Source organism: Parasteatoda tepidariorum, chromosome 3 (genome assembly GCF_982258835.1).
Source record: "Parasteatoda tepidariorum strain Cologne lab strain chromosome 3, Ptep-v5.0, whole genome shotgun sequence".
NCBI lineage: Eukaryota > Metazoa > Arthropoda > Arachnida > Araneae > Theridiidae > Parasteatoda > Parasteatoda tepidariorum.
Window position 1 is genome coordinate 33566929 of NC_141757.1, and position 24663 is coordinate 33591591.

The following is a 24663-nucleotide window of genomic DNA, read 5'->3' on the forward strand; positions in this document are numbered from 1 at the left end:
CTTCATCTCGCAGGTTTGTTTGTTTTCAAGTTTCAGCAGAATTTCGGTGTGTTAGATTTGTGCATATTCCGTGAATATACATTTCTAACTATTTTCTTCAGATAAAGAACGATATATTAATACTCCCTTCAAAAAAGGTGAATATATCTACTTAAGAATTCTTTATTACATAATTATGATAATTGTATTTGTATTCTAAAACTCTTCTTCTAAAACAAAAGTATCAGGGTTATACAAATTGTTCTTCAATTTTCATGTCATAATTTAATATTATTTAAAGACATATATTGGTTTTCAGGCTTCTTAAATTTAATATTAAAGTGTTTTTTCCAATGACCTTTCTTTTTAATTTCAATTTCATCTGCATTGAAATATAAATCATATTTCCATATAATTTAAAGCTCTTAATATTCTTAAGTCTTTTAAAATATGTGTGTAATTCTGTGAATATTCTTTTGTAATGAAGGTAAATGTTTCAGACGGACCCTAAATAAGCAGTTTAATAATAAAATTTGCAAGTAAGTTTTAGTGTAATTTAGAGAAGAAATAGCAGCTAAAGCATTTCTTGTGGAAGACTCTGTTTGGCAATACTTGGCGACAATATGATAGTTTTGGAACATTTTACTTTCGAGGCAATAGGACTAATACGTAGTAGAGTCAAAAAATTATGAGAATAGGTCAAGTACAAATTATTAAAAATTAAATATATAATTTTTTTTTATTTACCCTTAAAGTACTTTCCTCCTGCATACACATATTTCTTCCTTCGTTGGTATAACTGTATAATCCTGGAATCCATTTTTTGAGAGGTCCTTGAGCTGCTTCGTCGCATTTTTTGATCACCTCATCTGAATCTACAAAACGGTGCCCATTGAATTTCATTTACAGCCGTAGATACAGGTAAAACTCTGCTGGTGCTAGGTTGGGAGAATAAAGTGGGTGTTCCTGATTGATTACATTGTGCGCGATGAGGAAAACTATTGTCATGTAAAAGAAACTAATCGTTTGTAACCCATTTATCAGTTTTTTGTCTGATTGCATCCTGTAATCATTTAAGGATCTCTAAATAAAGTTCTTTATTGATAATTTGGCCTTTATGAGTAAATTTGTAGTGAATAACGCCCTCGTAATCGAAAAACGCCTCAAATGTTTCCCTCGGATTTTGTCCAAACAAATTTTTTTCTTCCTCTGTGATGCGTTTGCTTTCCATTCACTTGACTGACATTTTGTTTGAGGGTCGTAGAGAAAGCACCATGTCTCACCACCTGTTAAGATTTTCTTCAAGAAGCTGTCATCTTCATCAGCCATGTCAATCAAATCCCTGCCCTCACTTCCTTTTGTTCAGGTCATAACATTTTTGGAACCATGTGTGAACAAACATGATGCTTGTTCAAATCATCATAAGGAATGCTGTAAACCCTCTCATGTCAAATTCCAAGGTAAGAGAAAAGCTCAGAAAAGTCGGGGAATTCGGAAATTGTCTAAAATAATCATGGAATTTGGTTTGGTGACTGCCAAACTTGCGACCTTTGCATTTACCGTAAAACACATTTTCTGCTTAAGAGTTTTGTTTTTGCCCCATTTCGTATGGAGCCAAATTTCACAGAACCATAGCATGTTCTGGTTTTGTGACTTATAAAACTTTCAATTTCAAAAGGGTTTATGGTTGCTAGAATCCATAACAAATAGAAGCATGAATGTACTTCAGATTGTCTATTCTTATTTTGTATTAAGAAATTTAGTAAGATAGATGGTATTTTATTATCTCTTATAAATTGTTAATGTTTTTTATTGTTATTTTTGTTCTTAATGTTTTATTGTTATCTTTGTTTTTTATTGTTCTTAATTCTCTAGTTTGTCAAGGTTTGATAAATTAATGCAATTAAACTCGTTATTAAGAATTCATGAAAAGCATGGGGATTGCTGTTCCATTTGGAAATTATAACACTATACTATAATATTCTGGGGTCGAGCCAGGTTTTAATATAAGGGCTTATTTTTGTGAAAAATTGAAATTATTGTTATTTTTTGTTGAAAATTTCTTAACTGATGAAAAACATTTAGTTTTATCGATAACTATTTCATATCGATTTTTTTAAATCAATGTTTTTTTCCGATCGTTTTTCAGCCGCTTCATTATGCTGTTTTAAAATCGATTCCTATTTATTTTACACGTTGCTACGGTATAAGAAATTCGAATTTGAAGCATTTGACTTCGATGATTCCATCATATTTTTACGTTGTTAGTTGATAGTTCATCAGCTATTATTCACACAGGTTATCATGAAATAGGACCTTTTATCTTTCTTTTCTTAACCTGTAATGATTTTTGAAACCTGTATGTATTCAGCCAAAATGGAAAAAAAAATTCAAAAGATTTTTAAAAAATATGGGAGAGCTAGTGTAGTACTATTAAACAATCACTGAAGGCAACAAAAAATATCAAACTGCTCTACAAAACACTAATACAGTAGGGAACCGATTATCCGGGACCATCGCTATTCAGGATAACTGATTTTTCCGGTTTTCTGAATCGCTACAAAAAGCCATTTTTTTATTGTTAAACCCAACTAAAAAAAAAAAAAAAAAATTGGAAATCTTAAAAAGAAGAAAAAACAATGGAGTAATGCACTAATGATTATTTCCAAAATGATGGTAAAGTAAACATCTTTCATAAAAGAAAGAAAAATCCTAAAATCTTATGAGGAAAAAAAATTTTTTTTTTAAAAAATGGGGAGAAAATTTATCAAATTTCGTTCCGGTTTTTTGGTTTTCCGGTTTTCTGAATTCCGGATAACGGGTTCTGTACTGTATAACTGAAGCTAGAGTTGCACAAAATATGATAACTGCTGGCATAACAATTAATAAGAAACTAGAAGTATAAAGCTCAGAACTTCTGATGTTGTAAATAAAAGAAGAAAGATACAAATTTTTTAAAAGTTTAAATTAGGTTATTCCTTAAAAAATTCTGCTAATATTTTTTCAAAATAAATGAAAAAAAATTTTAAAAAAAAGAAGAAAGAAAAAAATTTTTATTAACCAAAATGTTGTTTTATTTATTACAAATATTTGTGTGTGTGTTTATAGGTCCCTAAAATGTGCCTAGTTTTATAGTTTAAAAATTATTTCAAGTGTTTATTTCGTGTTTCCAGAAAAAAATGGCCAAGAAGAAGCAGCCTGATTTTCAGCCAACAAAATTGAGAGTAGGAAAACATCTTCCGAAGGGTAGAAATGTTACGAATACATCTTTCAAGTCTAAAAAGATAGTTACCAAAGATCAGAAACTGAAAACTCCTATAAATACGGCTTCCTTAACTGTAAGTATTATGTGTACATTTAATTATACTCGAGAAACTACCAAAACTATCTAAAATTCAAATATATCAGGTTTTTCGATAATTAATGTCGTTTTTTTTCTCATAGATGACTTGAATTGCATATTTACTGTAGTAGTGATTGCATAGCTTATAATATTGTATACTATTTTAAAGACTAGACTTTAGACTTTCTTTAGTCAAAACCAGAGCGTCATTAGTAAACAACAAGTTGGTTAAAAATTAAGTTAAAAATGGACACTCAAAGAGAGCATTATCGTCATATTTTATTGTTTTACTTCCGAAAGGGCAAAAATGCGGTGCAAGCTCGGAAGAAATTGTGTGAAGTTTATGGTGAGGACTGCCTTACTGAACGCCAGTGTCAGCGCTGGTTTGCTCGCTTTCGTGCTGGAAATTTTAATGTGCAAGATACACCACATACTGGTTGTCCAACCACTACTGATGAAGACAAAATAAAGGTGTTAATTGAAGCTAACCGGTGTATGACAATTCGAGAGATAGCAGGGAAGCTTGACACATCGAATTCAACCGTTTACTTGCATTTACAACAACTTGGTTACGTAAACAAACTGGATGTTTGGGTTCTTCACGAATTAAAGGAAATCCACCTCACCAAACGCATTAACATATGCGAATCTTTGCTGAATCGTTACAGAAACGACCCATTTCTGAAAAGAATCATAACGGGTGAAGAAAAATGGATTGTTTACGATAACGTAGTCTGAAAACGATCATGGCCCAAGCAAGATGAACCCCCACAATCGACATCCAGAGCCAATATACACCAAAAGAAGATTATGCTTTCTGCGTGGTGGGATTGCAAGGGTATAGTCTACTTTGAGCTGCTTCCAAGGAATCAAACTATTGATTCAAATGTCTACTGTCGTCAACTATCAAAATTGAACGAAGAAATCAAGAAAAAACGCCCTGAACTGGCCAATCGCAAAAGAGTTATGTTTCATCATGATAACGCCAGCCCCACACACATTTGATAACCCGTCAAAAATTAATGGAGCTGAATTGGGAACTGATGCCACATCCACCCTAAATCCCTGACTTAGCACCATCGGATTACCGTTTGTTTCGATCCCTTCAAAACCATTTGAATGGTAAAACTTTCGATTCCGATCAGGCTATTAAAAATGAGTTGGACCAGTTCTTCGCTTCTAAAAACCAAAGATTCTTCGAACGTGGAATTTTTCTAAAGGTAATCCAACAGAATGGTCAATATATCATTGATTAATGCTTGTTGTTAATATAAAAAAATTCACTTTGAAAAACATGAAAAAAACGACATTAATTATCGAACAACCCAATACAATATCACTGAAGCGAAATAAGCTAAGGTTGACGATTAAAATTATTAATGTTATAAAAAGTTTTCTTATTTAACAGTTCAGAACACAGAGATGTAATATAAATTAATGTAATGCAGTTAATTTAGAATTAATTTAATTCCTAATGCTTAATGGGGGGAAATTTCTTTAATTAACCAGATCTCTGTGGCCATCACATCCCCTGTTTTGGTAGAAATAAGTTTTTTATGTAAGTTCATCCAAGTTTGAATTTAAATGACTTTAATTAAATATCTATCCATCTATATAGTAAGCCTTTAAATTTTTTTAGTGCTACAACTCCCCCTAAAAATGTAGTTACTGGGTCGTTATAATTTTTAGAAATATTTTTTTCTGTAGCTGTTATATTTTTGATCGTAAATCTATTCAGGTAAATTAAAGGTTACTTTTTGAACTACAATCAACACAATTATGTTACTTTTTGAACTATAATCAACACAAATCACGATTATATGCTTTCAAAAATTTCTGAAAGCTTAAACTACTCTGATTTTGGTTATTAACCAAAATTTCCAATGCACTTTGTATGTACTCTACGAACTTCTCACAAAACAAATTTCTTCACTGTTTTTTTCTTCTTCTTTTTTTTAATAAGAAAATATTTAAAAATGAAATTTCAATTTCAAACTGTTCAATTTCAACTGTTATAATTTTTAGAAATATTTTTTTCTGTAGCTGTTATATTTTTGATCGTAAATCTATTCAGGTAAATTAAAGGTTACTTTTTGAACTACAATCAACACAATTATGTTACTTTTTGAACTATAATCAACACAAATCACGATTATATGCTTTCAAAAATTTCTGAAAGCTTAAACTACTCTGATTTTGGTTATTAACCAAAATTTCCAATGCACTTTGTATGTACTCTACGAACTTCTCACAAAACAAATTTCTTCACTGTTTTTTTCTTCTTTTTTTTAATAAGAAAATATTTAAAAATGAAATTTCAATTTCAAACTGTTTAAGGTAATATGTTAAATTCATGATATTTTGACACACTATTTTTTCATTACAGGACCTGATTCGTCTTACCCGCCATAACAATGTGGCAACGAAAACTGATGCACTTAAGAGAATTGTAAAATACATTGAAATGCATGATTCATTGTTGCCGACATATTTTACAGAAATATTAAATACAATAGGCAAACTATTTCTCGATTTTAATCCCAAAGTGAGAGAAGAAGCTCTGAATATCATCAAGACTTCTGCCGATCTTTTAACAGGCGTGCAGATGTGTTCTTTTAAGACTATTTTGATCTCACACATGAACTGCATGATGACCCACATCAATTTATCAATTAAGAAAGACTCTATAAATTTACTCAGTTTTTTATTGAAGTCTCATCCCAATTTAATTTGTCATTCAACGCAGTTACTAAACAACCTTCTGAACATGATATCGAGTGAGAAGTTTCAGAGAGGGGATTCTGTGAATAAAAAGAGGAAGTTAGATGACAATATAAGCACTACCATGACATCTGTGGAGTGGAGGGACCAGGTTTTGAAAATAATTGCAGAGTTTTTAGAAAAGCTGGTTGGCACTTATGCTAAACAGGAAGAACCCTGTGAAGATGAACAGAAAGTTTACTATGATAGGAAAAGGCCACTTTTTATTCAGTTGTATGCTGGCGGGGGACTGACTCCTGCAAAGATGGAGGCTCCTTCTGATCTGTTGAGGTCAAAGAGTGATGTGACAAAGGAACTAAATGCATTCTTCAGCAATGTCGTGAGCGTTGTATCCGATGTTGTCACTGAGGCAATTGCAGGTTTAAAAGTGTCACCTGACAGTGAGTATTTTCATTTTAAATTCTTGTTCCTTCTTATTTTTTTTTTTGAAGAAATATATTTTAATATATATCTTAATTGTAATAATTAATTTGATTGTAGGTATGAAAAATTTTAGGAAATACTTATATCTTTTTACTTTTTTTCAAAATTTTAATCTCTAATAAGTCTCTTTTTTTTAAAATCTGACGCTATTAAAAATAATAATCTAATAAGAAAATGAAAGCTGTAGTGACTTGTGACTATTCTGCCTGGTGAAAAAGGAGGAATGCTAAAGCAGCCATCCTCGTCATTTGTGTAGTTTATTAATAAATTAATTATATAAGACTGAAAGTGGTACTTTGTGATATCTGGCCAACTCTTTTGGACATTGAGTTAGGAACCTACTTTTATTCTATTAGCTTCTAATAAAAATACCCGAGGTTGCAGCAGGCAACTTAAATATGACTGTTTTGACTTTTGAGCCAATGGAGACTTTTTTTTTTTTGCCTAAAGAGGTTTATTATCCAATTTTTTTTCACTCTTATCCATTTTTTTCCCCCTTTTGTAAAGTTACTTGAATAATATTTAAAAAATGTGTCTAGGAAAAATATTTCCCTTTTTTCCTTCACCAGCATGTGCTTACCATATGTCACTGTCACCAAAAAGCCAAAAATTTAGTTTTCAATCCGATTAATGAAATGTTTTTAATTTTTTCTCCCTGAAGTTCATATTTTTTTTTTTGCCATTTTTTTCTGTTAACAGCAGTAGATTCAGATTATATGTTGTTTTTCTACACGCATCTAGTTATGTATTTTCTGTTTTATATGTGGATTCTTTTTTCGTAATTATAGACATACAAATATTACCTATAAAATATTTAAAATGAATGGTAAGTAAATGCGTATATCCTCTCCCCATATTTTTATTCAGTATATATGCCATTTATACTACAAATACAGTTATTTGACTACTATTTTGATAGTTTTAGGCAACTATTTTTATATTTTTGGGTTGCTTTTAACTACCAACTGTTTATAGGTTGCTATTAAATACCAACTATTTAAATGTTTCAGGCTGCTAAAGTCAGCTATTTCTGATCTTCTTTAATGACATCCCTGATTTATCTTAAACTTCGTTCTTATATTTTGACAGTAAACTTAAATTCATGTTTTAAATTGATATTTATTTGGTTCTTGGTTTTCATTTATTAATTTTTAGATGACACCTTGCGTCCTGATAGTGTTGAACATCTGAATACTGTTACTCAAGTATTGTGTAACATTGCAGACTGGCACAATATGGACTCTAAAATCGAGGTGAAAACAATATTTAGATTATCATTTTTAATGTTTATTTGTGTAAATGCTCATTTTATTCTATGGTTATTTATCAATTGTTTTAATAATTGATTATACATTGTTTTAATAGTTGATTATACAGCAAAACCTGTCAAGTTGACTACCTGTCTAAAGTGACCTTTATTATTGAGAATTTTCAACAAAGCCTATGTAACCTGCGCTAACTCGTATGTTGACCTCCAAAATAATGTAAAAAATTTTGTATTATGGCTCCTCAAAAATTCGACAAAATATGAAAATAGGTCCTTTGTGCTTTGAGGAAGAGGCCCATAATTTACTTTGTCCTTGGCCCTATAAAACCATTGTTAGCCTCGAATTTCCTCTGCTGCACTGCAACTTTTGTTGACCAAGCATAAACGTATGCCAAAGGAGGGGGACAAGACAGGATGGCACTAATACCTCCTAGAAGGAAGAAGGCCTCAACACGGGTTACCATGAACAATCATTTTTATCCTGTAGTCTAAATGTAATGATATCTTTTTTATTTTCCCCCACTGCACAGCTTAGTAACCCGAATGTAAGGACATTTTTCTTATTTTTCCTCCACTATACAGTTTATGTTCATTACATCGAACTACTAATTTGATCCATGCTCAGCCCTTCTCTCTTCTAGGACGTGTTGATAGTACCCGATCTTAACCCGAGAGCACAGATTATTAGAACCAAACAGAACAATGTCACTAAGTCTTTATTGTTTGTTATAGTTTGCAAATCTTAAATAAACACTTAATAAACTGGACAAAAAAAAAAACAATTTTTATAACTGTAATAACCAATAAAGACTAGTTTAAAAACAAAAGAACACATGAGAGTTTACATAGTAAAACAGACTTATCTAAAAATGCCAATATGGATGATCCTTTTTCTTGACTAGTAAAGTGTTATTTGGAGTCTGTCTGCTTTAAAACAGATCTAATTTTAAATTTTTTGCTGTTTTAAACCGAACTTGTTTAACATCGATTAAATTATGAACAAAATTTTTAAGTGTGATTAAAATTTTAAAAATTAAAACCATGTATTTTTTAAAAAAAATCTTAATCTGTATTTATAGGATGAAAATTTTACACCATTGATGAATAGCATATTGCGTCAGAAATTGTTGAAAGGTTTTCCCTACAGAATACATGAAAATAAAAAAGGTGCAAAAGTAAAGAGTGGACAGGTAAGAAAAAATGGAAAGATAAGAAGGTTATGTTATTCAATTAGCAATACATATGACATAACTAATCAAATAATTTTCATGAAGCTTGTGCATGAAGTATTTTTGTGCATTTTGTGAAGGAGTTTGAATTACATTTCTGAGTATAATACACATAATTTTTATGTATATTTTTCATGAATTACATAAAGAGTTTGAAAATTTTCTTTAACTGGTTTACTTGTTAAATGATGTACAGTGTGAAAAGGAAATGGACTACCCAGAATAACTTTATAATCTAATTAAACTACATTATACTAGAGTTAGACTATATATAAATACACATTTATATAACTCATAACTCAATAAATCTCCAGTCTGATACATAGATGACAATCTTGTTGACCAACTCATAAGAAATCTATGATACATGTCAATATTTCATGACATTCTGATGATTAGTTTTTAGGTTAGTGTGGTTTTAGTGCTATCATTGAAGCTTGACATAATATTGATGCTATTTTACTTCAGAAATTGATAAGTGGTATGCAACATCACATATTTTAAGTCATGCAAAAATAGTGGGGATATTTTGGCTATAATCAGAAGTAGCTTTATTTCGAGGAGAGTCCTTTTCTCCTCCTTTTTTACCTTTTCTGTATTTTTTCCTGTTCATCTAGAGCAGGAAATAAGTTACTCCTTGCAAAGTGTGTTTAGATGCAGATATAGACTTTCTTAATACATATATATATATAGCACAATAAGGACAAAAAAGGATTAAAAGAAAAAGAAGAAAAAAATTAAAATCAATAAGTATTATTTACTGAGCATAAGTTGCAAATATATAGAACATAAAAAAATTTATTAAAAATACATAATAAAGATTAATGAAAAAGAAAAGTAATTGAAATAAAATATTTAAAATTTTTATTTTTATTTTTTTTAAAGTAAAAAGCCGGAAAACAGAATAATGAAAAGATATAATCTCTTGAACAGCTCACACGATTTTATTGGCAAAAAAGATTGCTGTCTAATATTGTATCAATATAACGAAAGCAAAATATATCAATTAGAGTGGGAGCACTGAAAAAATTTTAAACTAACATTGAACACATTAAATAAAATAATAAATACAAAATAAAACATGTCAAGCAAAAAAAAAAATGCAGAACAAAAGCGAGTAGCGGATTCAAGTGAACTTACGCGTAACAGAATCTTTCAAGAATAATTTAAGATATTTTCGTAATAAGATTGCCAGATTGCAAAATATGAAAACAGTAGCGCAAATAAAGTTAGAAGTGTAAATCGAGGGATCTTTCATGGCCAATTCTAACTGAAGTGCATTTGATTTGTTAGTTACCTTGGATTGCCCCAAAAATGGAAGAGTGTGAGGTAATAATATTATACTGGGTAATTTAAAATTTATAATTAATAAAATTGATATTTAATTATTTAAAAAAATGAAAATTTAAAAAAATAAAGCATGATTTACCTGTTTTGGACAGATTTTTAGCCACATATATATATATATATATATATATATATATATATATATATATATATATTACTCATTGTTTTCTTTGCATCCAGTTATGGCACAAAGTCAAGGTTTCTTTGTTTAAGATTTAACTGGGATACTCAGTAAGAAAGAAACTGTGAAGTGTTTTTGGGTAAACATAATACAGTGAATTTGCGATAACTCGAATCTGATAGGACTGACGAAAAACTTCGACATATCGGAAGTTCGACTTACCGTTAGTTTCGGTTTTGGACTTTCAAAATATTGTCGGATTACTTAATTAATGCTTATTAATTACAAATCTTCTAAATGCTTACAATATTTAAGATAATTTTTCTGACAAGCCATTTACGATAAGACTGTTTGCAGCACTTTATGATACCCTGGTCCATCGGCTGCAACTTTGCTGATGTGTTTGGCGTTTTCTTTTCTTAGCGAAGAATTTCCGATCCAATTTTCTTACATAGTCTTCAAATAATACTATGGGGGAAGGCAAGGAGCATCAGAACTACGTTAAGTAACATTTATTCACATAAAGGACATAACACAGGACAATATACAAAATACAAGACACTTAACTTATTAGAAGAGGCCGTCTGCCTCGTCGGCTACCATCACATACGATGTGTGGGGAGATGCGCCATGATATGCGTGGGGAAGGTGCGCAATGATACATGTATGTGTGCATGACGTATGGAATACGCTTCCCACATCGGCCATCATGACCAGGAAGGCGACCTCGCCTGGTGTTACAAGCAATAAAATTAAATCTGAAAACTATCTACCAATACAATTAAAAAAAAAAATCTGCAAATTAAGCTGACTAATATTTTACAATACAATCAAATAATTTGAAAATTAATGTGAAAAATTTTAGCAAAACAATTTTCTGTTTACATTACAATCTTCTGAAATACTAGAATATAAGAAAATTTCATACATTACCGATAGCTAAACAAATATCAGTAACAGATTTTTCACATTTCAATGAAACATTAATCTGCAACTGTAAATATTCTCTAAAACAAGATAAAAATAAATCATTAAATATAAAATTTAGAGTCAATGATATTAAAGGAAGGAAAAAAAAGTTTAGTTTCTTGATAAAGTCAATGAGTCTTTCATGAAAATAAAAGTAATTATTTTCAAATAAAAAATTAAGTTTTCTCATTATCGTGAGGCCATGGTTTCATATACTCTGCACAAGTAGAGGTTTTGAAAGGTCCATCGACGAAGTCACATTTCTCTACGTCATAGGTGTCATTATTTTTGATTTTTGTCACTTTATAGGGTCCTAGAAATTTTTGCTTTATCTTTAAACCTGGACCAAACTGTGTTCGCTTAATTGCAACTAAATCATGAAGTTTGAATTTTTGTGCTTGCTTACGGCGGAGATTATAATAACGGCGATTTTCATTTTGAACTTTGCAAATTTGGTTCCTTTCGTTTTTGCGTAGTTCATCTCGTTGCTGTTGAAAATTAGCTGTTGTCTCATCGTTTAGCAGTTTTATGATCTTGATATCATTTCTCAACTTCATTTTCGTACCAAAGAGGAGTTCGAAGGGCGTCATCGTAATACTTCGCTGAAACGTTGAGTTCAGTATCTGTTGCAGTTTGGGAACATGGGTATACCATTTCTCTGGATTGTCTGCTGAGAGTTTAGAAAGGACGGCAATAATGGTGGAATTTTGTTTCTCAACTTGGCCATTAGATCTTGGTAAGCCTGCTGCTATGGCAACATGAGCAATTTTTTCTTTATTGCAGTAATCTTGAAATGCAGCAGAGGTAAATGCAGATCCTCTGTCAATTATTATTCTGGCTGGATTTCCAAAGATATGACTTTGCTTTTCTAGTCTATCTATGACTTCTGCAGCGTCTGTGGATTTAGTGGGATAGAGCCAACTGAATTTAGTAAAAGCATCTATAACTGTGAAAATGTGATTATATTTCTTCGAGGTGGTTGCCAGCGGACCTAGATGATCTAAATGAAAAGTGTGAAGAGGTGAGTCATCTTTTTCGATTGGATGTAGCATACCGTCTTGTTTGCCACGTTTTCGATTTGCTAGGATACATGTAACACAATTTTTAATGCATTTCTCAACTTTGTCTTTAAGATGTGGTATCTAAAAGTCTTTGCTGACCAATTCTTGTGTACGTAATACGGCAAAATGACCACGTTCGTGAGCAGTTTTGATGATGTTGGTCTGCATTTCGTCAGGTACTACAATTAAATCGATTCCATTAACAGTTTTGTATAATAATTTGTTCTTTAGTATGTAATCATCGTGAGGTGTACTTTGAAGAAGAGTTTTTATGGCAGTTATTTGGTCATCAGTTTGTTGCGCTTTTAGTAGCTGAAGAAAATGTAAACTATCTTGAATGACCATGCACTGTGGAGAGCGACTAAGAGCATCTACGTGACACATCTTTGTACCAGTTCTGTGTTCTACAGTATAATCAAATTCTTGAAGATATAGTGCCCATCTAGCAATACGGGAATTAAGTTCTTTTTTGTTCAAAGTTTTCACTAAGGCGTCGCAATCAGTTACTATTTTAAATTTGGTACCAAGCACATAAATACGAAATTTTTTTAGTGCTTCTACAACTGCAAGTACTTCTAGTTCAAAACTTGTATATTTTCTTTCATTGTCCGATGTTTTCTTTGACATAAAAAATACTGGATGGAGTTGGTTGTCATGTATAGATTTTTGAAGTAGGACTGCCCCCAAACCATCTATTGATGCGTCAGTATGAATCTCAGTAGGAGAATTTTGATTATAAATACTCAAAACAGGTTTCTGGGAAAGTAAGTATTTTAATTTCTGAAATGCGGCTTTCTGATCAATTTTAAACTGAAAGGGGCTGTCCTTACGCAAGAGGTCACTTAAAGGTTTTGCTATAGTGGAATACGAGGGTATAAACTTTCTAAAATAACCAGTAAGTCCGAGAAATCGTCGTACGTCTTTAACATTTTTGAGATCTGGATATTTAAGAACGGCTTTAGTTTTAGACGGAGAAGGTGATAATTTTCCGTTTTCTATTACATATCCAAGAAATTCAATCTTATTATGTAAAAATTTGCATTTTTGAAAATTTATTTCAAGTCCATAATCACGAGCTACCTCAAGAACAATTTTTAAGTATTCAAGAGCTTCAGATTCATTAGCAGCAGGGATAACAATATCATCCATATATGGCAAAACAATGCCTTTAGCAATTAGGTCTCGAAAAATAGCATTTATGTAACGCATAAAAGTTGATGGACCGTTACTAAGACCGAAGGGCATACGTCTGAATTGATATTGACCATTATGTGTAACAAAACTAGTGAACTTACGACTTTTTTCATTAACCGGAACGTGTAGGAACCCATTTTTCAGATCAAGTGTAATAAAAATTTTAGAATTTTGAAGACAATCTAAAATATCATCAATTAAAGGAAGAGGATAGTTATCTTTAATTAATTTTCGATTTAAACGTCTATAGTCAATACAAACTCGAGATTTACCATCTTTTTTACGAACTACCACAACTTGACTAGCGTACGGGGATGAACATGGTTCAATAATTCCATTTTTAACCCATTTGTCAATTTGTTCGTCTACAATGCCACGCTCAACAAATGGCAAACGTCGGGGTTTATGAAAAATTGGCTCGTCGTCAGTTAGTACGATATCAAGTTCAATATTAGCAGTTTTCTTTTTCTCTGGCGAATAAGTCATTAGAAGTTGCTCAACTTCTATACGAGTTTGTTTCGAAACGTTAGGACCGATATCATAAGAGGGAGAATCGTCAGAAATTGTCATAACGAAATTTTCAATTACATTATCAGAGGGTTTAGAAATTTTTGAAAATTGAACTCCGGCAGGTGAAATAGAGAGGTTTGCTTGTTGAATAATGTCGCAACCTATTATTAGATCATAATTTGTACAATTATTCGGCACAACAGAAATAGTTACAGGGAAATTTTGATCATCAATAATAATTTCGGAATCAAAAGAACCGATGATGTTTGTTTGTGAAAAACCAAAACCAGTTAACAATTTATTGTTTCTTTTTAATGGTGGCGCGCCTAAGTTTGTATATGCCGCTTTTCTTAGCAATGTCAAATTGCTACCTGTGTCTACTAAACCATTAAGTTTTTGATCAGATATTATTACTTCTTTACACATATTAATATGAGAAGGAGATTCGTGAACGGTATTTACATTGGCATGTGGTGCAGAATTATCATTTCGATTATTTCGACTCTGTGGATTTATGACCAAACAGATTGCATGATATACATTTGGGACCACGTAAACGATTAGGACACGATTTAGATAAATGACCGATATCATTACAGTTAAAGCAACGTTGAGAAACTCTAGCTGATTCTAAAACATTCAGTTTTGAAGGCTTTCTATAGTTGTTTTGTTTTAGGCTATCATGTGTATGGAGAAAATTTGAAGAATTTGGAATATTGATCCTATTGTTTACTACAGTTTCATACGTACGTAATTTTTTGCTTAAATTCCGAAAAAGAATTCGCTCCATAAAGAATAATTTTTTCAGAATGTGTTCCGTTAATTCCATTTATAACATACTGAATTATGGATGATTCGTCAATTGTAGAATCACATCTATTAGCCAATTCACGCATTGAATTAAAATATTGTATGTAAGTTTCGGATTTCAACATTTTACGTTTTTCAAGTTCTCGATGAATTTCTATTGAAGTAACAGTATCTGAAAATTCTTTAATCAATTCTTCTTTGAACGCGTCATACGTATTTAAATTTCTTTTTGAAAACAAAAATGATTTGGCAGTTCCGCAAATCAAACGCTTGGCAAAAATTAATTTCTGAGAGGAACTTATAGCTGGGAATAAATCAAAATTTTCCTCAACATCTCGAAAAAAACTTTTAATAGAATAAAAATCTTCACCCGAAAATTTTCTACAATTAGAAGAAATGTCTCTTAAAAGTAACCAGAACTGTGAATTCATTTCCGAATTCGCTAACTCATTCGAAAAAGAAAAAGGATTTATGTTGTTTTGTTTTGAAGAAAAAGAAAGACCTTGAATATTTGATACAAGCTCTTCACTAACGGGAGTAGTTGGCTGACCTTGATTGGCGCCTACTGAAAAATCACAAGCATTAGTATTCTGATCTATTGGATTCGGCGGGAATATCGGATTATTAGTTTCATTTTCGTCTTCCGATAAAAAATCTGTGCTTAAAGTTTTTTGAAATTCAATAATGTTTGATAAAGCATTTAAAATATTTTGACATAAAATTTGCTCATCACCTTCAACTTCTAAATGCAACAAATTAGCAACTGAAATAAATTCTTTTAAAGAGAGAATAGCTAACAAATTTTCCTTATGTTTTTCGAAATCAAAATCATCAGGAAATGCTGAAAAGTTTCTTATCCTTTTTCTCGATGTTCTATCGAAAACAGGGAGTGCTAGTATTGAATTCAAAGCTTTAACAGCCTGAGTAGTTCCGTTCTTTAAGGAATTGGCGATTAGGGGGATGTCTCCTAATTTCATTGCCATGATTAGTTTACAATGAAAATTTAAACAAATCGAAATTAGATAAACAAAGATTAAGAGTTAAACAATTCTAAACAAATTAACGCGGAAATTGGAACTGTTCAAAATTACTAATCTTTTGAATTCAATTCTATTTAACATAAAAATTCTGAATACAAAATTAATAAAATTTCGCCTACCTTGGTATTGGGTGCAGTCCGTCCGTCAAAAAAAAATATTGTAACATATCGTCTTTTAATATCGTCCAGAAGAAGAACTTCAATTCAACTCAAACAACACGTCTGTTTGTTAACGTCTTAATGCAATTCATCAAAATAAAATGTAGAACGTCTTTGGTGCATTTTATTTTTCGACAGCTTCAGGTATCTAGGGGTATTGTTGTCTTAGGATTGCAGGAGGGAAGGCCGTGCCCCCAAAATATGGGGGAAGGCAAGGAGCATCAGAACTACGTTAAGTAACATTTATTCACATAAAGGACATAACACAGGACAATATACAAAATACAAGACACTTAACTTATTAGAAGAGGCCGTCTGCCTCGTCGGCTACCATCACATACGATGTGTGGGGAGATGCGCCATGATGTGCGTGGGGAAGGTGCGCAATGATACATGTATGTGTGCATGACGTATGGAATACGCTTCCCACAATACTGATGTCACTTTTGTTAGACTTGTAATCTAAAGGATACGTTTTTACATTCTTGAAACATCGGGGATTTCAGTATTTTCCGATAGCAAGTAAGGGCAATTTCTCTGTCCCAGACGCATTTCCTCCAACTGGGACAAAGGTTCCTTGCTCATTTTACCCCCTGAGCAGTTTTCATCCTTAAACATCATAGTCTTATTTGGAAGACATTTAAAAAATAAACCAATTTCATCAATATTGAAAACATTTTAACTGTATCCTTGAAGTAAATTTGGTAACGTTTCATTTAACCACTGTTCACATACTTTCAGAGGGACAGCTTTAGCTTCTCCATGAAGAAGCGAAAGACATTGTGTGTGTGTGTTGCAAAGGAAGGGACAAGATATCAGCTCCTAGGTTTTTTTTTCTTGCTTCAAAAGATCAAAAAAAAAAAAAAATCGAGTTAAAGGGAGTAAAATTCGAGTAATCGAGAATAATTAACATGAAGTTGAAGATAAAAGGGTCGGGACCTCATAAAAAAATCGAGTTATAATAATATTCGAGTTATCGTACTTCGAGTTATAGCGAATTGACTGTAGTAAGTGAAATTTGTATATTTTTTTTAATTCTTCATTACTGTTAATCAGAAAATCCAGTCTGATTTTTATGATTCTGAAGTCTGATTTTTACTTTTTCAGCAATTTTAGTTTCTGTAAATTATATGAAAAATGCCACATTGTTTATTAAATTTAAACATAATAATGCTAAGCAATGTTTGTGATATATTTTACTTTTAACCCCTTAACACATAGATTTTTTGAAAAAAACTGGCCAAAAAAATCAATTTTTTTTTTTTTAATGTAAAAAAATTGATTCTACTCCTGGTTCAACTTTTCTTTTGGTGGAAAATTTTGATAAACTGCGCTTTTGTTCCATGGAAAAAGGCTATATTTTACTCTTGAATAAATAGTTGTTATAGCTTACAATCCTATGTAAATGATAAATATCAATGAAAAGATTTTTTTTTCTCTTAGCTTTCACATTGTTATTTTCACTTCTCGATTATATTCGAGTGTGAAAAATTATAGCAGCATAAAATACAACGCCTCTCGAATTATCTCGAGTGTGCACAGTTTGGCCTGTTTCCCTCTCGAATTAACTCGAGCGCACAAGTTAAGGGGTTAATCTGAAATAAATAAAATTCTGTATAAAAATATGGAAAAAAGAGAACCTTGGCTTATCTAAAACATTTGGTTTGAGTAATAGTTTTAAATTTTAATGTTCTACCACACTATAGAATCTTTTACAAAAAGCAGTTGATTTTTTGGAAATAGCATTATTTAATATTTTTGTCCTACTAGTGAAGCAGCATGTTTAAATTAAGTTTTTTAAGTGTGCCCTCTGATTTATATTGCAATTCTGAAAACATTTGAATATTTCTTCTTGAAATTAGGACTCTCCTTAAATAAATATTTTCTTCCTCTCCTTTAGCTGTCTTGTGCGGAATTGAATTTTGGAATAGGTTACCTTTATTGTTCCTTCATTGTCGGAACAGAATTCGAAAATTCTGTGTTGAATGAACGTCTTTTTTTCATATTGAACACCTTAAATGAAAAACCATTTCAAGTTGAAAAGATTGTTTCTCTTACTTTAAAAATCATTCGTCGCTTCCTTAAAGTGTTTTCTCTCAATTATGGTAAGTTTTCTTATTTCACATATGAAGTAGATTGAACCTTATTAAATTTTAGTGTTAGATTTTCTAAAATATATTTTTGCACTATTACAAGTCTGGTTGTTCAAATATGTAATTGTGTGATTTAAAATGTGAGGCGTTTTTGATGTCTGGCAAAAAAATATTCTTTATATTATGGAATTTAGTAGCTTGTAGGCTAAGATGTTTGTTACTAAGATTTCCAAAAATACATATCATTAAGGGATATTTTATTTAGCAGGGACTAATCCAGGATTTGTAACTTAATACTCATTTTTGTGAATAATTTTACTCTGATGGTATTTGTAAAGGTACCGTTTTTGTCAAGTTTTTTTTTTTGTGGAAGTATCAATAAACAGTTGTAAAATCCACCCATATTAAGCTCTGTATGTATTATAAGAATTAAAAAGAATTATTATTTTTCTCTATGAATTAAAAAAAAGAATAGGATGTCTAAAAAAGTCATATTTTTTTAAAAATATAATTTACCAATTTTCAATATGTAAAATAACGGCAAAACAATTATGTATTTAAAAAAAATCCATTTTATAATAAATCTACGAGGCGTATCCATAAAGTAAGTTTACCGATGTTTTCCCCTTTAAAGTAAACGTAACCAATCGGAGAGATCCTGCCTCGTGCCAGTACCAGTGGTTCGAAATGGATCTCTTATTCCTTGTCCTGCCACCTTCGAGGTTCGGTTGGTGGTAAAGCTCTTGGATGCACAAAACATTGCACTAATTGAAATTCATCGTCAGCTTAATGTCAGGTCTATGAGCCGAACATCATGAGTAAGCAGATGGTGTGTCGCTGGTGTAGGCAGTTTTCTGAAAGTTGTCAAAGTGTCCATTATGAAGAGCGCAGTGGGCGACAGTCCCTCATCAATGATGAGCTTGTGCGGCAACGTGTGATGGAGAACCGTTGCTTCACGATTACATAGGTAAAACTCACCGATGGTTTCCTAGTTTTTGCAGAGTTTAAAATTATATAACTTAAAAAATTTCCACTGTAAATTTCCTGTGAAAAATATCTTTCTTTATTTTTTCAGACTTTATTGTTTGTTTGAAATAATTTAAAATTAAATAGACAGAAAATAATCGAGTGGAGTTTAAGTTGAAAGTAAATACAAAAAGTATTTTATTTCATTTTCCCTTTTTTAAGAATTTTATTTTTGAAATTGTTTTAAATTTTATGTAACATCAATCGCTGTGAAAAGTTTTTATAAAAATTTGTAGTTTTTAGTAAAATATAGTTTTTTTTTATATATAATCTTCTATTGATTGTTAAAAATCGTTACATTTCCCATCATGTTTATTATTTTTAATCTTGTATTTTATTTTTGTTGGACTTGTTATTTTGACTGTTTTTTATTCTTATGAATGTTTCTTACATTTAGGTGAAAAAATGGATGTTCGGTTTATTGATATGTTTTCTGAGGTTTTTACCCATTTGTGTAATATGGCCGAGCGTTTAAAAGATGAGACTATGACTAAAGTAATACACTCGTTCTTCATTGAAGTTTCCTTGGATTATGATTACAAGTTTCTGTTGGAGTAAGAATTACCTGATATTTATTCTGATATTTAGTGAAAAGTAAATTAAAATTTTTTATAGGAACATTGATGTAATAAAAATTATAAAATTAAACTGAATTCGATTTTCAGGGCTCACTTGCCATTTATATCTTACGGCTAACCCAACACATAAGATATTTAAATACAAACCAATTGGCAGGAGATCTAAATGGTATCCACAGGGTATCCGCGCACCTGGAAAGTCATGAATTTTGGTATTGAACAAAATTTGTCATGAAATGTCATGATTTGAACTATTTTTTTAAATAAAAAATCATGAAAAGTCATGGATTTAGGTCGCCGAAAAATCTAATTTTTAAAATGGAATTTACTCCCCTCCCCCCAATTTCATAGTGTTCCAAATATCTAAATTTGTAACAAAATCTCACAATTTGTTGGTCAATTTGTAACCCACTCACCATCATATTTGATTAAAATATAGTGTTTTTATCCTGTTCTTTAAAAATTATGGTGTTCTTTAAAAGAATGAAGGAAAAAACATCATTTCTAGAACGAATTAGATTCAGAATTTTGTTTTGTGATTTCAGAATTTTTGTTATTATTTGTTATTTTTATTTTATCAATTTAAAATTTTAGCTGAGGGCAAGCCAGTCATTGGTGAATTTTTTTTATTCCGAAATGAGAACAGAAAAATCAGGAGTATTTTTTCCTTTCTGATGAACAAGAAAAGTATCTTGGGAATGTAATTCTGCAGAAAAAAAGGGGAAAAAATTATTTGCTTTTGTATTTTTTTCAGCTATTTTATTGCTTTAACTCCTTCTTTACTCTTGTTTTTTAAATTTAAAATCTATAAATATGAAGATGTAGAGTATAACAGTTTTGGTTATACCTATTATTTCAATGAATGTTTTTTAAATTTATTGTTGAAAGAAAAAATTATTGTTTTTGTCGAAAAAAGAAGAAAAAATTATTGTGTTTGTCGAAAAAAATAGTTACTTTGTTAAGTCATGAAAAATTCTTGGAATTAGTCATGAATTTGAAAATCTAAAATGGTGCAGATAGCCTGTATCCAAAACTTTGATAGTTGGGCCCCATTAACATGGATTTTTAATTAATCGGAGTACTTAACTGGCAACAAGGTGAACAGTGACATGGAGAAATGTTGTAGAGAAGGCAAATACCTATGCTGGGATGATGATAATTTAGTAAAAAATACAAGGAACCCCAAAAATTAAAGTTTTACCTTTTTGTTACTTCATTTATTTGAATTTTTTCTAAACACTGAGATACCAAACAAAACATATAAATATCTCATTAACCACTTACCTTAAGAATTTTTTTGAGGAAAAAATGCAAAAATATCAGCATATTTTTTTATTTCATTAATAAATACAAGAAAAAAAAATTGAAATTTTAATTTTTTTATGTATAAAAAACATTTAATTTGCAATCAGTTTATTATCCCGAGTAGTTATCTAGAACAAATAAAAAAAGTTAAATATTAGTCTTTGTATGATAGTTTTTAAAACAAGGTATGACGCGAAGTGATACTTTCTTAACACCAGTGAATTAATTCCCCATTTTTTTACTATTTTTCTTCTATGTAACAGGATGCATAGCGTTTTTAGAAAGTGCTTATTTTCAATTTTCGTTTTTTAAAAGCCCTTAAAGGTGCTTTTTTCATTGGGTGTTTTTAAAAAGTGCTTAATTATCCCTTTTTCAAAATGAGATTTTTCCTTTACTATGTTGATTTTCGCTTCGAATTATGCAAAAAGACGCAGTCAACATTGTTCTTTCTATTCAACGTTTTCATAATTAATTCAACCCCAATCTATTTCGGTTTATAGTTAGTCCGTAGCGTTTGAAAACGCCATTTGTTTTACATAATTCAAAATTTCATGATTTTTGACAATTGTCAAAAACAATGCCAAAAGTTTTTTTTTTTTGACATGACGGTTAAAACAAGATAAAAACCTTCGATTGTCAAAATCTTTCCAACCCTGCCTAATTTTGATATTTTTTTAAAGTGCTTTAAAATATTTTTAAGTGCTTGAAAAGTGCTTAAAAGGTGCTTATTTTTTGTTGAATTATTTGGCTACACACCCTGTGTAAATTTAGCAATCATCGTATATACAGTCACTGGAAACAAGTGTGCCGTCCCATAATCCAACAGCATAACTCCCAAACAAAACTTTGCAAACTTCCAATCACAGCAGATTATTATTATTATTATTTTGCTTCTGACTGAGTAAAAACATGATAAAACTAAAGTTAATGACAAATTCTGATAGACCCGAGTTTTCTCCAGGGTTGGCTTTTTACCGGCAGAAACTAGTTTTTTGCCATGCCAGTGGCAGAAACTGGTTATAACAGCCAAAAACTGGCAGAAACTAAAAAATGTCTATATTAGTTCTGGTAAATGCTTAATGGCATTTTGTTTAAGTAAACTAAAGAATGAATTAAGTAAAGAGAATCTTATGGCTGTTTATAAAAAATAAGTGACATGCAGATTTAAACAGACAGTTACTGATTATCATTTGCTAGCTTATATGCTGCATCCAAAGTATTTGGGATTGAAATTACCATGTGCTCAAGAAAAAAGTGCCAGAATTTTACTCGCCAATATTAACCCAGATTTTGTACCTTATGTCATACCTTTGCAAAACAAATTGGCCCCATTTCCTGAAATTTATTTTTCCAGTCAGGTTTTGACAGCTACCCCGGCTGCTACATGGTGGTTCAGTTTTAAAAAATATGCAATAGATGAAAGTTTCACAAATCTTGCTTGTTCCTTGATGGCAATGCCTGCTAGTTCTGCTGGACTTGAGAGAATCTTCTCAAATTTCTCGTTTGTGCATAGCAAATTGAGAAATTGTTTAGGTTTAGAAACTGCATCAAAACTTGTCTTTTGTTATAGATTACTGCAGAGTGCAAACAATGTAATATTTGATTTTGAATGGGGATAATTTTGTAAATAAATTGTACTTTGTTTAACATTTAATTGTTTTTTCTGTGAATTATCCATTGTATGTCAATCTCAGTACTTCTTTTCTAAGAAGAGATTTTTTTATCTTTTGCCATGTTGATTGTCTCCTTGAATTACGTATTATGGTTTCCAGTACAAGGTCATTTGACCCCAATTGGCTGCTGATTTTTAAGCATTGCAGTTCTGTATGGTTTTTAATACTTAATTATTTCTTACATTACATACGTAAATGTATATTTAATTAATTTTTAAACCTTTCATATATAGTTACTTGATTTCATATTTTTTTTTTTGCAAAAGCATATTTTATTTCAAGTTCTTCCGTTTTCTTTTCAGCCGAAAGATTCTTGATAATTGGGCCAAACATGCTTTCACTGAGGTGATGCAGATGAAAGCTGATAAAGAATTACTCAAATGTGTAAACTTAATGTGTTGTAGAGAATATCCTCCTTTCATTGAAACACTACAGTCATCCAAACCATCTGAAGTTATTGGTAATTGATCTAAATATGAATAAACTTTTCAATTTTGATATGGCAGTGTAGGCAACTGTTTTTTATTTTATAACCGTCATTGAACAGCCGACCAAATTTTGAGTTTACGACCAGCAATGTTGGACTCCGTACCCTTGTAATTTTGAACCCAATCCAGAAGACAAGGGAACTCCTGGATCAAGTATTGGGAGACATTTGCAGGATTGTTAACGACCAGCCATCGCTGGGATTCAATATACTTTTATGATGGTTAAGATTTTTTTTATTATTGATTCATTTTAATTGTTCATTAGGAAACTGAGCAAAAAAACTATATTTAATTTGAAATGGACAAATGAACTTTTAAATCCTCGCTGTTCGAACTGGATTAAAGCAGTTTGCGATGATCCGTTTAAAACACATTGCCATTTATGTAATAAAATTGTAAAGAATCATACAAAGGAAAATTATTTTTATAAGTTAATAATAAAATAATACTAACTAAATTCATAGTGTTAGTCACGTGAAAACTCATCATTTTTCATGTATGCATACTGACAATCAAAAGTTTTTTTAATTTTTTTTAAATTTAAAATTGCTGTGTATAGTTAAAATGCGTAATTTTATTCAAATTTCTCTGGAAATCCGGGAATTATTTATTTCTGGAATTAAATGGGAACCCTGTGGAAGCTTTGTAATAAAAGGAAGCAACAAAGAAAAATATGCTGATGTGAAATTTTGTTTCTTGTTCTCTAACTAAAAATGACGAATAACAGCTTTTGAAAGAAACGTTCTCAGAGGTATCTTTTGCGGTTTCAAAGAAAATTTTATGTAGATGCTTTTACTCAGAAATTTATAGAACTATTAAAGAGCCCAATGTTATCAAAAGTAGTAAAATTAAAAAAATGAATTGGGATGCTCATATTTTTCGATAACAGATAAGAAAAAAAATCCAATGAGGAAAATTTTTGTGTCAAAGCCCATTACTGGTCGAAAAGGAAGAAGGTAGCAAACATTACTGATGTTATCTTTTAAATATTTGATAGAAGAAGAAAAACAGAATATTCCAAAGTTCGTATTAATAAAAAAAAAATCATTTTTCAAAAATTTCACCTTTTGAGATAAAGGGGTAAAATTCTCCCTTGTACTTGCTGTCCAAAGCACAAATGGTACTACCTAGCACAACTGCACTCGCTGTCCAAATTAAAAGACCCCAGCATTAACGGTACTGGAGTTATAATACGAGACAAACTCTTCCTTTCATTATGTATAGATGTATAAGGCTAACATAACTCTGATAAATGGGCTGGTTTTGTT

At 30.9% G+C, this 24663-nt stretch overlaps 1 protein-coding gene across 1 annotated transcript in view; it reads left to right on the forward strand.

The window, feature by feature from the left end:
* The first annotated feature begins 7 nt into the window (after window positions 1-7).
* The window catches only part of LOC107446358 (testis-expressed protein 10), a 41069-nt gene continuing 16413 nt past the window's right edge, over window positions 8-24663 (forward strand). Inside the window, exons 1-8 of the mRNA XM_071177856.2 lie at window positions 8-137; window positions 3153-3317; window positions 5709-6483; window positions 7682-7779; window positions 8873-8983; window positions 18133-18337; window positions 19749-19905; window positions 23210-23367. Coding sequence (XP_071033957.1) covers window positions 3159-3317; window positions 5709-6483; window positions 7682-7779; window positions 8873-8983; window positions 18133-18337; window positions 19749-19905; window positions 23210-23367 — 1663 coding nt within the window. The 5' untranslated portion in view covers window positions 8-137; window positions 3153-3158. The remainder of the gene's footprint in view (window positions 138-3152; window positions 3318-5708; window positions 6484-7681; window positions 7780-8872; window positions 8984-18132; window positions 18338-19748; window positions 19906-23209; window positions 23368-24663) is intronic.